The sequence below is a fragment of the Anarhichas minor genome, unplaced genomic scaffold (assembly GCF_050575085.1).
Source record: "Anarhichas minor isolate MPS153535 unplaced genomic scaffold, ASM5057508v1 ptg000062l, whole genome shotgun sequence".
NCBI classification, from domain to species: Eukaryota; Metazoa; Chordata; class Actinopteri; order Perciformes; family Anarhichadidae; genus Anarhichas; species Anarhichas minor.
In genome coordinates, this window is record NW_027466508.1 from 9,756,929 (window position 1) to 9,768,984 (window position 12,056).

The 12,056-nt window shown below is 40.4% G+C and overlaps 2 protein-coding genes across 5 annotated transcripts; both read right to left on the reverse strand.

Moving 5' to 3' along the window:
- Positions 1-416: 416 nt before the first annotated feature.
- nsun3 (NOP2/Sun RNA methyltransferase 3) lies at positions 417-5,971 on the reverse strand. The gene is made up of 6 exons (XM_076077926.1): positions 4,534-5,971; positions 3,629-3,732; positions 3,046-3,539; positions 2,587-2,741; positions 2,084-2,202; positions 417-1,153 (listed from the first exon to the last, which is right to left on the reverse strand). The coding sequence occupies exons 1-6, from the start codon at positions 4,705-4,707 to the stop codon at positions 817-819; spliced, it is 1,383 nt and encodes a 460-aa protein (XP_075934041.1). The 5' UTR covers positions 4,708-5,971; the 3' UTR covers positions 417-816.
- A 132-nt stretch (positions 5,972-6,103) lies between these two features.
- LOC142933716 (ATP synthase F(0) complex subunit C3, mitochondrial-like) lies at positions 6,104-9,252 on the reverse strand. Of its 4 annotated transcripts, none has more exons than XM_076077929.1 (5): positions 9,194-9,252; positions 8,809-8,902; positions 7,702-7,773; positions 6,819-7,018; positions 6,104-6,488 (listed from the first exon to the last, which is right to left on the reverse strand). In XM_076077929.1, exons 2-5 carry the CDS (start codon positions 8,845-8,847, stop codon positions 6,374-6,376), a joined length of 426 nt encoding a protein of 141 aa, XP_075934044.1. In that variant the 5' UTR covers positions 8,848-8,902; positions 9,194-9,252; the 3' UTR covers positions 6,104-6,373. The 4 variants fall into 4 exon arrangements, with proteins under 4 accessions (XP_075934044.1, XP_075934046.1, XP_075934042.1 ...); XM_076077931.1 differs by having other exon boundaries at positions 8,809-8,899; positions 9,194-9,221; XM_076077927.1 differs by having other exon boundaries at positions 9,159-9,214.
- Positions 9,253-12,056: the final 2,804 nt, after the last annotated feature.

Consider the following 12,056-nt stretch of genomic DNA (forward strand, 5'->3'; position numbering starts at 1 on the left):
AACTTCAACGACTGCACTTCTCAGCGGGAGGCTTTCTTTCATAAACTGTTAACCACGAATGGCCAGGCCAGAAACGGAACACTCTCAATACGTCCTACTGTGCAAATGATTGCTTGCAGGCTTTCTGATAATTCATGTTACGTTTTTTTTCCTAAATTGCGATAATAACGAAAGTTAACAGTCGACAAAGTTCCGCATGCAGTGTACGTTATCCTTAACCCAGCAAGTCTGAACTGTAACGGTACAGAACGTAACTTAAACTTTAACGGAGGGAAATGAAGACGCTGTAGACATCTGAACGCTGATTGGCCAAGACTCAACACGTCAACGATGTTCTATTGCGAAGATCACGACATCACCTTTTCTCCTCGTCTCACTCCAATCTGAGAAACGCTGGCTGGCCAGTTGACCCCCCCCCCCCCCCCCCCCCCCAAAAAAAAAAATCTCTACGGATCTACATGATTCACATGGATGATATATTTTGAATCAAAACGCCGAATTTCGCTGAAAAGCGACAAGTTTGCAGGTATGAATCATAATCATAAATCATAATAAATAAAAAGAGGGTGGACTGCAAAAGCTAAAAGAAAACAATTAAACCTGCAATTACTGATTGTTTTGGCCATTTGGGGGCAGCAGAAAAAGCTGTGAACACAAGATCTCCATATCAAATTAGTATGTTTGTCAGTTTGTGTGATTGAGTTACAAACCAGTTCCAGGAGGTACTTTAAACCTACTGGTAACAAAAGTCGCACAAAGGAAATGTGTGTTTAGCCATTTGATTCCACATATCTTTTCTGCACAGGAGGATGCACACTATTTCCTTCTTCTAATCCGAGACAAAAACATGGGTCCCCAGGTCTTGCCCGGCTGAGGAATTACTAAAATGCCGAGTCTGTGGTGATAAGAGGACGAGGGGCCATCCTGTGGCTGCAGGGAAGGCTTGTGAGGCGTCTGTCCATGACCAGGGTGAGCGCTCCTAAATGTAAAGTATTTTGATAAAGGAATGCCAATCTCCTCCCACAGGTCTTCGGGTTCAGCCTCAGGACAGTCATTCAGCACTGTCTCAACCACGGCAAAGTTCTCAAAGCTGGACAGAGTGCAGGTTGAATAGACCACAACACCCCCTGGACGCACGGCTGACAGCGCAGACCTGTAAACAGTAGACAAATACTGCACTTGATGACAAGGGAATTCAAAAGAGAACTCCGCCTATTTTACACATCAAAGTCTCCTTTCAGGACTTGAGGACTTTTTGTGGGAGCTGTGCAGAGTCTGATAAACTACCTCGAGGGAGGTCACTTGAGTCAACGTCAGTATGTGAAAACTACAAGTTTGAAAATGAAAAAAACAAAACTGGTGATATGATCAGACCTCTGTAGTCTGCTCCTGATCTCTGGTTGAGGCTGGCGGCTACATTAATCCCTAATGACTTTACAAATCCAAATCTCTTACTAAACTGTAGAGTTGCATTGTGGGTAATGAAGGAGTCAGGTTTTGAAAAGGAAGTAAGAAAGAAGAATGCGTGGAACTAAAAAAAAAAAAAAAAAAAAGAAGAACATAACTCCAGTTCTGTACTCTTCTGAGAATCTCAATTAACATTTCAAAATATTCTACAAAGCTGGCTAAAATGAAGTTGCAACCCTCAATAGACTGTATATGTCAGGTTTCTCCTCCCACAGCAAATCATTTTAATATCTTTTGACTAATATATTTGCAATTTGACCACATACACATCAGCCTCCAGGGAACTCTTGTTTTCCGTTGCTTGGACATTCATATGTTAAAGTACTGAATTGACACTGCAAACCATGCCCTGCAACCTAATGTAATTTCACTCCACAGCACTGTTTGTAATTACATTTTCTAAATGGTGGTTTACTGTGTGTGCAACTGTACAGTGCATGGAAATGATTCACAACAGCTCATCTGAACTAAAACAATGTTATGTTTCAGTCCACCCTCAGACATTAACGGTAATATCCTATATTCTAAGTAATAATGTGTAGGAAGATAGAAGGGTGCCACAACGGTAACACAATAGCAGACACTTTTCTATGTTGGGGATTGGTTGGGGATTTACCTAAGCAGTTGAGCCTGGAGCGCGGGCAGCCTGGCCCTTTCCTTCAGTCTGTGTTCCCCCTGCTGACTGCCACAATACAACCAGCTCCTGTCATTAGAACATGGAGCATCGACTAAAACCTGCAACACATAGAGGAAGAAATGTGAGCAGTTCAGAGTCGGAGAGCTCAACAGCGCAATGGCAGCGAGAGACAGAAAGGATCAAAGAAGAAAAGCAAAAGGCAAGTAGTAAGAAAATGTAACCTTTTCATTCTGCGCCTTCCTTTTTTTTCAATATATTTAAGTCAATTATCAGTCACTTTGAGTCCTTTGAACTTCCGGCCATTTGTCTGCCTCTTCATGACTCATATTTTTATTGCACAGTTTTCTTCTCTTCCGCTGGGCTTATTAGCTTCTATTCAAAGGCTTGCTGTTCTCATTCATTTCTAACCACCTCCATGTGTTCAACACTGAAGCAAAAATCAGCCGCATGCTGACATAAACATGACCCTCACTGGGCCCCACCTTGTCATATGTTCCTGCCTCACTGTTCACAAAAGATCGTCCATCCTGTGCAGACACAATCACTCTGCTGGTGAGCGACTGAGACAAGAAAGACTCAAGGGTTTTGGCCAGCCAGTCCCGTCTGTGAGGGTCTGGTTCATTGCAGCAGAGAAGTGCTGGAACACAAGCAAGGCAGCATTACTTGTAAACTGTAATCAAGACAAGTAGGCTATTCACAGCAGGCAAAAATGATATTTAGATTCAACTGCGGCAACTTACATGCAAAGTACACAATATATATCTAAGAGCAAAGCTTAACAAACTTCAACAAGATGTTTTAGCGAAAAGCTCTTGTTGCCAAACAATTTAGATGAACTTTATTTTATCTTCAACTGCACTAAATCTTTCTTATACCTCTTTGTATGATGAAAGTAAAATCAAATAAAAGTTTGCAAAGTCCTGTTAAAGTGCTCGTTTTACCTGGGGTGGCACATTGCATTATGGCTACGGCTTTGCCCCCAGGGGCAGAGCAAAGATCCAAAACCTTCTCCCCGTCTCTGACTTTCAAAGCCAGCACTGGCAGCAGGGAGGCAGCATTCAGGAGGTAGTACTGCTTCAGCTGGCCAGGCCGGTGAGCCTGAGAGGGAAACCGCAGTGGACATGGATGGATGTAACACTGTAGTGTAGGACGGGACGAACTGAGCGAAGGCTCTGATTGAAGGTCTTGACCGAGCGCACGAGAGGTGCCGTCAGGTTGGAGGTGGGAGTCATTAGGAGGGCACTTGGAGATGTGGTCAGGTGGCAACAGAGAGTCTTTTCCTGCTTGGTATTTTGAATGTGACAGTGTTGAGGGGCCGTTACAAAGCAACATGGAAAAGCCCTGTGATTGTAGGATCTGCGTGATGCCGGTCACAGTGCTGAAGCGGTTGAGCATGACCCCATACTGCCAAGAGCGAGGGTCCAGGAGCACTGCTCTGCAAGAGAAAAGCAATCCCGATGAAGGATTGGTACAAACCCTGTCTGTGTGTATGCTGCAATAATTATTTCGGAAAGAAATCTATACCTCGCAGATGCCCACAGGTCTCCAAGCTCCTGACTGTACTGCTGGTCAAAACAGTCCAGTACTGGCTGACATGAAGATCTTGCTCTTTTGTGTCTTTTTGTTACCTGTTACAGAAAGACTGCAGTGAAAATGTTATCTGGAGATAAATCCTAGAGCAGCACGGAAGTAGGCAGCATCCTTAAAGTGAACTCTGACAGCACAACACAGTTTCAATGGGACATTTTCAGAATCAAAACTGTCAAAGTCCTAATCGTGTAAAAAACTAACCTGGACCTAAATATCAAGAGTACACATCAAATGACAAGATATGCCCTGTTGGAATAAATAATTCAAGTCTTGATATTCTACTTTACATTGTAACGGTCTTACTGTTACAAAACCACTGGAAGAGCTAAAATGTGCATTCTATTTCAAGGTGGACTTTCCCTTCATGTTCTTGAACACATGGCTGAAAAAAGCTGCTGTCTTTTGTCTTGTTCACTCGCTACCCCTGGTGGACATAAAGTGTAAAATATGTCCCGTTAGTAAGGATTACAGACATGTTATTGGCTAAATGTACATGGGGGCTCCATAATCCATACAGGATTAGTTAACATTTGTATCAGGTCCAAAAAGAAAGGCAGTTGACCATAGTTTTCATAAAATACAGCATCGTAGAAAGAAATCTAAAATATAAACAACAAAATGATCAATACTGTGAACAACTTAGCTGAATATTATCCAAAATTTTCATCATAAATTCAGCAAATACATTTTGAGTTAAAATTACTAAACAACATAACTAAGTTCCCAATAAACACTTAACCTGTGCAATGTGACAGGAGCTGGGACAGGAAGTGGCTGCTGTCAGAACCAGACACGGAGACACTAAATCATTTTTATCATACTAATAAAAGTATGTTTACCTGGTTATTGAGTGCTCCTTGTCGCTCGTTCGGTTGTAAAACAACCTCGGGACCAGAGTGACAGTTAACCGACCACAAACACCACGGAGCTGACGGCGTCAGCTTCTTAGTTTTTAAACTAGTTATCCTCCACGTACTGGAAGACTGGTGTATTGAGAACATATATTTAGACATTCGGTTATCTTTTTTTGTTACTGGCTAATTGACATGTCCGAACTGTTGTTGCTCTCTTAACACATCGATGCATAAACCTCGGGCACACATGCGTACGCTTCTCAAAACCGTCCTCCCTCAACTCTGTCTGTCGTTCTGTAGTTCCACCTGACTAACAGCTGGTTTTTGTTGTCGTCTCCGTGATTTGTTTAGGTAGGTTGTGCTGGTTGGTGTATAATACACCCACGCTTCGTAAATGCCTCTTTAAATCACTGACTTCAAGAGGTGCTTAATGGGAAAAAGAAATGTCGCTGTTTGTGTAATAAATGTTTTTTTTTTTCCTTTTGTCTAATTTGTGTTATTTTGTCACGTTATTCAGTTCTTCAAAACATTGTGGTGGTCCCCCAGATACTCAAAAATGTAATTAAGACATGGAGGCAGTTTGTATCCGACCACTGGTGACCTTTCATGTTTCCAGTTTGAGTTTTTGCCTCACCATTATAATCACGTATATCTTTGCCTGAATTGCATTTTTGTTCAGATAAACATGAAATTTCACCAACTATGTTTGTCTCCAGGCTTAAAGGTAGAAAACTTGTTAACTTTGACAACGTCTGCAGAATTCTTTTAACCCAAACCACCAACGTTTAATTGTAATGTCATGACTGTCATTTGTTGGACCTCATTTGAGAAAACAAGTGCTTCTATTTCTTCTATTTTGACTGACAGCGACCTTAGGAAAGAGAATGTAGAAGACAGAATTAACAGTTATGTGGCACGCTATCACTTTAGCTAACCGAAAGCTAGGATGCTAGTTTACATGCATTTTCACCTGAAACCCTCACTTCCTGAGGGTGTTTGATAATAGTTCGCTCACAAAACAAGTTTTGAATTTAGTATTGCTGTTCTTCCACTCTTAAGCCAGTTTGTAAGCAGCTTTCTAGTGGTGGTGGTAAGCCTATAAACTACAGCCATAGACATCCTCCTTACTACTTTTCTGCATATGGTGCCTGTTCTGAAGAGGAAGCAGACACACGTTTACTCCTGCATGTGTCAGATGTTGTTCAGAAAGGTTGCAAGAAGGTGCAATAACTTCTCGTACTGTAAACACCGACATTGTTCTGGCTGTGGCCACATTTACATTTGCTGTTGATACAGGTGGCAGCTTCAGATACACTGGGGCTCATAATGTGGTCAACGAGCTGGATCCAAGCACCTGTGCTGATTGCGGCTGTGTGAAGGAATACAACATTCTTCAGTCAAATTGAACACTTCAAATCTACATAACTGACATATACCGCAATCATGGCTGCAAAAGGTAAATATTGTTCTTAAATTTGACAGCTGCCCCTGTCTGCAAATCTTAAACATAAAAAATAACCCCACGACTGTTTACAAATGTACAAAAACAAACATGATGAATTAAACATTTTACTTATGTTATTGGTTGCATGTTTAATTAACAAAACATTTGATGAAATATACAATAGAATGGCAAAACTATCATTTGCACTGATTTGTGTCTGCCAGAGCTTCTTACATCAACAATCTTTAGCTTTAAGAAACACCAACAAACACGCATGAGCAACACGATAAGCTGACATTATCGTACCATTCAAGGGCATCTCAAACAGCTAATTTTTATTAACATTGTGATGTATCCCTTTGCAGCAAATGCCTCACTGGTTTACATGGCGAACAGGATAAGGAATGCAACCATCAGACAGAAAAGACCCATAGCTTCAGAGAGAGCGAAGCCCAAGATGGCGTAAGAGAACAGCTGCTGCTTCAGAGAGGGGTTCCTGTTGAGAGAGAGAGAGGCAGCTGAGACACATTGGAGGTACACAATGTTAAAAATACATCTGCCACGACATTTCAGGCAGCTGACAATCCCAGTGTCTTCCAAGGTTCCCCATGAAGGCCCCGATACATGTTACAAAATAATTCTATCAATGATCCTCGACAATGTTGAACATATTTTTACACTTAAAATTTAAATCAAATAAATTTTTTGACCATGTAAACATTTGGAATCAAGTGTACCTCTGATAGTTTCATAAATATTACTATAAACAAACCATTCAATGTCAGTCAGTGAAGATGTCCTAAGATAGCAGATGTGTTTAATTTACCTGGCATATCCGATAATAAGGCTGCCGAACACCGTTCCAATTCCAGCTCCAGATCCAGCCACTCCCACTGTGGCAGCTCCTGCTCCAATGAACTTTGCAGCAGTGTCGATGTCACGGCTCACAGCACTAGTCTGGAAACCCCGCACTGCCACCTGCTGCTGGGAGGCTACAGTGCTCTGTGGTGCCAGGAGTGAAGCAGACTGAAACACACAAAAATAAGTGAGGTTAGAACAAAACAGTAGAGGATCAGAGAGCAGCACTAAACTTTTTCTTTTCTCAAATATGTAAAAGCTCACTGATATTTTCCTGCCAAGAAAATAACTATAAAATATCAGCAAGGGTTTGCAAGTGTTGCTGCTCAATGTCAGTCACTTTTGTTACCTCATTAGCTGCTGAGGTTTCCAGGTCGGATCGGCTTTATTTATCTGGAATACTAAACATGCTCAGCCAAACTTTGACTGAATCCGTCTCTACTATGTACTTGATTAAAGTAAACACACGTGAACATAGGTGCAGCTTTAAAAAAAAAGGTAAAGGAAATGTTGCATAGTGATGCAGAATTGCCATTGAATTTATATTTAGCTCGTGTTAGCCACAACGGATAGCTAGCTAAAGTTGACTTTTGATGCAAATGTCAGCATTTCTTTTGCCGACAAGAAAGCATATAATAGTTTTCTTCAATAGGAAACATGTTAAATCAACCTGCACTTAAATGCATGTTTTTTTATTATTTGTTTCGTCACTGTATGTGTAAGGTAACGGGACTAGCTAAGGAGACCGATGGAGTTGTGATAGCTTCGGAGAGCTTCACAGAGTGCCCTTCCTCTGTGAACACTCAAAGTCAATGAATCAGTTATAATTCCCAGCACAAATAGCTGCTTACCTCGGCTTTCCTGCCATCTGAGCCGACTGCTGCTGAGAGTGGTCTGTACAGTACCCGAGTTCCAGCACGGATCTGTATGAAGAGGGGGGGAAAAAAAGACATTTAGTTGACAGTCGTGCACTGGTAAGATGCTCTACCAGCATGTTGTATTGACATCAGTCTGTATAGCTTTAAACTTGCCAAGAACACTCTGCTCAAGACAGAATTAAAAGCATGTGTATTCATCTACAATACATTCGACTTGTACTAAATATGGTCAGAGGTGGAAGAATTGTGAGCAATACATTATAAAAACACTCCATTACAAGTAAAAGCCCTGCATTCAAATGTTTATTAAAGTATACTCATAATGTTGAGCTGCTACTGTCAGTGTTATATTATTGGATCATTATTATTGACATATTTATGTGTAAGCAGTCGTTAAATGTTGGTTTTGGTCAAGGTGGAGTTCATTTTAACTTACTTAGTTTAATCTGCCACAATGGGTCATAGTTTGTAAATGACAATGTATTGTACGTAAAATCTTGATTTGAAAAGTAACAGCTCTTGAATAAATTAAATGAAGTACAATATTTCGCTCTGAAATATAGTGAAGTAGGAAAAGAAGTAGCATAAAATGGAAATACTCAAGTGAAGTTCAGTATCTTAAAATGTTTACTAAAGTACAGGACGGTTACCTGAGGAACAGCATTAACACAACTGATTATGGTAAACGCCAACAGTGACCCATTGTGGTGCGTTTTTAACTGGAGTATGGCTGCTTCTCAATTAACAAAATAATGTCCTTTGATACTCTACTGATTCAGATTAGCGTCAAACGCTGTTAAGGTGTTTCTCACGAGGATACCGCGAGGCTGAGCTTTGCCTTGATGGCGTTCAAAACAAGGACGTCCTTGCAAGGTGTGATCACGGACTGTTAGCTGACTTTAGCAGAGGGTCAAAGACGGCTACGTAGCTTCATGCTAGCGTTAGCGAGACGAATTAAAGCTGCTGGTAGTTTGCCCTGAATGCCACCGACTGGCAGCTTTTTGCACACTTTCACGATTATGCACAAAGGCAGAATACATGAACGCGTTTACCTCCATTCATTCAGGCAGACTCACTCACCAGAGAGGGCGTGGAGACGAACTTAGCACAGGCATACATGACGACGGGACGTAGTGGTCAGGTCAACCAAAGGAGCTGGCGTTGATTCAGTCTGCTGTCGATAGAAAGAGAAACATTAAAACGATTCAGTCGGTTGCCTCTGTAACTAGTGTGCTAAGTAAGAAGGAACAAAGTGTACAAAGTTACGTGGACACACACATAATTAAGGTCAAGATTAGCTGCAAATCGAACAATGTCGCTCAAAAGCAGGCTAGTTTAAAAAAAGCAGACGAGCTGAGCAGTGCTGCGGTTGGTAGAGCTACAAAAACACCGAGTTAAACACAAGCGGCGCGTTTAAATGTTTAACTCACACACACAGATCGTGACAGAGGAGGTTAGCTCTCACCGGTTTGTAGTAGAGGTCGAAGACACGAGAAACATGCGCATGCGTAATGTCACGTTAGAGGGGTTGGCTTCCGGTTCCCTGATCTTATACCGTGGATGTATTATAGGAACATACACAATCAGTCCGCATGGACCATCGTCGTAGTGCAGCATGTTTAAATGCCTTTTCAATGAAGTAAAACAGGACTGTCCACAGCACACAGATATATTTTACTGGCACTGCCTGCAAAGAGAATATATTATTCACCAGCAGATTACCAGAAAAAGCTACTTGTTATTTACTACCCCCTAGAGACCATTTGAGCAAGCATATGTGTGGTATATATACCCTCAAATGATGCAATTAAATCCAATATACCACAACTAGAAATTAAGGCTTACCCAATTTACCCAAATGTTGAGTCAATACGTTTGGCAAAGTCCCAACAAATAATGTGTGAAAGCTTTACGAAGGTAATTTTCTCTATACTGTCCTATTTGTCCCGCAGAAAGGGTCAGTAATTACTTCAGACTATTCAATTAAATATGAATATAAACATTTCGAAAATGACCAAATGTAAATGTTTATCTTAGTGTAGTTTGTTATCTATATTAGAGGCTGACGTATTGACCAATATTAGCCTATTGCAAATACATTAGTGTATGGCTGATAAATAACACGAAATTTCAATACGCGACAGAAATTTCAAACTATAGGCTGAAGGTAATTTAGAAACAGTGTCAGCTTGACATACTTTTTCCATCAGAGAGCAATGTTGATTTTTCAACTGTAAAAAACACTACCACATATTGATATCAATATCGGCCTGAAAAATCGGTCGGACTATAATTTATACTCATTGTGTTGATCATGGCCATTGGGTGGTGACATCATTTCCTTTTTAAGAATAATTTACACAGCAAAGGCAATCCACATTAGCAGTGATCAGTCAACTGCAACCACACTGAATAATCCCCTTAAAATAATATGATAATTGCCTGGAGGTGTGTGGTCACAATCCTCACACTATGTACAGCAGCATTTCTACAAGCTGTCACCTGGAATATTTGAAGAAAGCAAAACATGTCCAGACAATCATTCAATTTGCTTTTTTTTACATGGGTACAAATCTAAATCAATATCTGGACACCCAGGAAAAAACAGTATGTGGAAGCTATCCAAATACAGAATAAAATAACACACAGACAGATAATCGAAACATTTCATTTAAATTAAATTCAATGACGTCAAAGACATAAAAAAGCAAAAATGCCTCATCAATTTGCACTCAATGCAGATTTGCATGGTGGATTTTGGAGGAAAAACAAGTACAAATCTAAGACAGCTTCTGAAAAATATTTACAAGGATAAATAATTAAAAAGGAAATGCAATAGCATTCATATTTATATCAAAATTACTTATTTGTTTGTTTTTGTTCTCTATTTACATTTCTCAAAGGAACAATGCAGAAAATACATGAATTTAAAAAGAATTTAAAAAGATTCAACTGTAGTATAATACCTAGAGCCACAAGAGGGCAGCAACACACCATGCAGAGTCTTTAAAACAGAAAATACAATAATAGTCTGCAGGAAAATATATGAAAAAATATGATGGATACAAAATATATGCAGCAGTAAAAACAAAAAAAGAAACTGATCTGGAGTGATTTGAGCTCCTTTAGGACAGCATAACGAGATTTGCCTCGATCAATGTGTTACACAGCTTTGATGTTTTAAATTGAAAGCATATTTGCATTATTCCCATAAGGCATGGATCAGCAAAACCAAGCGTTGCTGGTATAGAGCAGGCCCATCAGCTCTGAATAATTACAACTGCACGTGCACAGAATCATGGTTATGTGGCAGCCATTCATTTCATTTCATATTTCAGACAGCAAGGTGGTGAATGGAAAGATAGGTATGAATGATAAATACATGCCGTGTGTAGAATGTGTCCGTGCTCATTGCATTTTCATGCCAAATTATTTCTTTTTTTTTGCTTCTATGCACAAAAATGAATTCAGGTGTGATGTTAGCCTAAGGGTGCCACGGAATCAATGCCAAATATTAAAATGAAATTCCCATGATACTGTATAGTTATGGCATTGACCTCCACCTTGCAGCGACCATGAGGCTCTGAAACAGATAAACACTGAACAAAACAAGACATTCCATTTCCGCAAAAACCTCATTACGCTGTACACATTAACATCTTGCATCATGTGGATATCCTTCCACCGTCTCTAAATGTATCTCCCAAATTAACATTAAATATTCATATCACTCTAGCTTTAAGTGGGCTTTTCCGCTTCGAGGATTCATCTCTGTCCGCCCCCTCAGAGGTAGCTCTCCATTTGGCGATGCGGAAGGGAGATTCCTCAGCTCTTTCAGTCATACACCCCCTCCTCTGTATGATGGTGCCGTTACGCACCACTATAATAAACGGAGACGTGCTTTTCTGGGGCGAATCCCTGCCGACGTCACTCCCAGACCAATATAAATATCCCGAGCAGCGCCTCTGATCAGACTCAAACAAAACCGCTTTTTCGGCTACAACTCTTCAAACCAAGGATTATTGGATTTCCCTCGTTGGATTCGGTATTTCCAGTAAGTATCTTTAATACCTAAATTTAAGCTTTAGTTGTAGGCGTTTTATGTTGAGTCGAGAAATTTCGGAAATAGAAGATGTAATATTTTCTTAGGCTACATAGACAAATAGATGTTTACATTTTACAACATGACTTAGGCGTGTGGTATTATCCTTCACTATATCTCTATATCGACTTTTACTGCTTTTCCCTGTGTTTTTCCCATGTGATTAAACATAAGGGCACAGATTTACGCATGTCACACTTATCCACAGATCCTCCGTACAAGCACG

What these genes read in the sequence shown, in the direction of transcription:
- nsun3 (XM_076077926.1), bottom strand. Translation starts at nt 4,707, where the DNA reads ATGTCTAAATATATGTTCTCAATACACCAGTCTTCCAGTACGTGGAGG. An exon ending in AAGGAGCACTCAATAACCAG is followed by an intron (nt 3,733 to 4,533) that starts GTAAACATACTT and finishes TTTCTGTAACAG; the next exon opens with GTAACAAAAAGACACAAAAG. An exon ending in CTCCAGGCTCAACTGCTTAG is followed by an intron (nt 1,154 to 2,083) that starts GTAAATCCCCAA and finishes TACTGTTTACAG; the next exon opens with GTCTGCGCTGTCAGCCGTGC.
- LOC142933716 (XM_076077929.1), bottom strand. Translation starts at nt 8,847, where the DNA reads ATGTATGCCTGTGCTAAGTTCGTCTCCACGCCCTCTCTG. An exon ending in CAGATGGCAGGAAAGCCGAG is followed by an intron (nt 7,019 to 7,701) that starts GTAAGCAGCTAT and finishes TGTGTGTTTCAG; the next exon opens with TCTGCTTCACTCCTGGCACC. An exon ending in CTTATTATCGGATATGCCAG is followed by an intron (nt 6,489 to 6,818) that starts GTAAATTAAACA and finishes CTCTCTCAACAG; the next exon opens with GAACCCCTCTCTGAAGCAGC.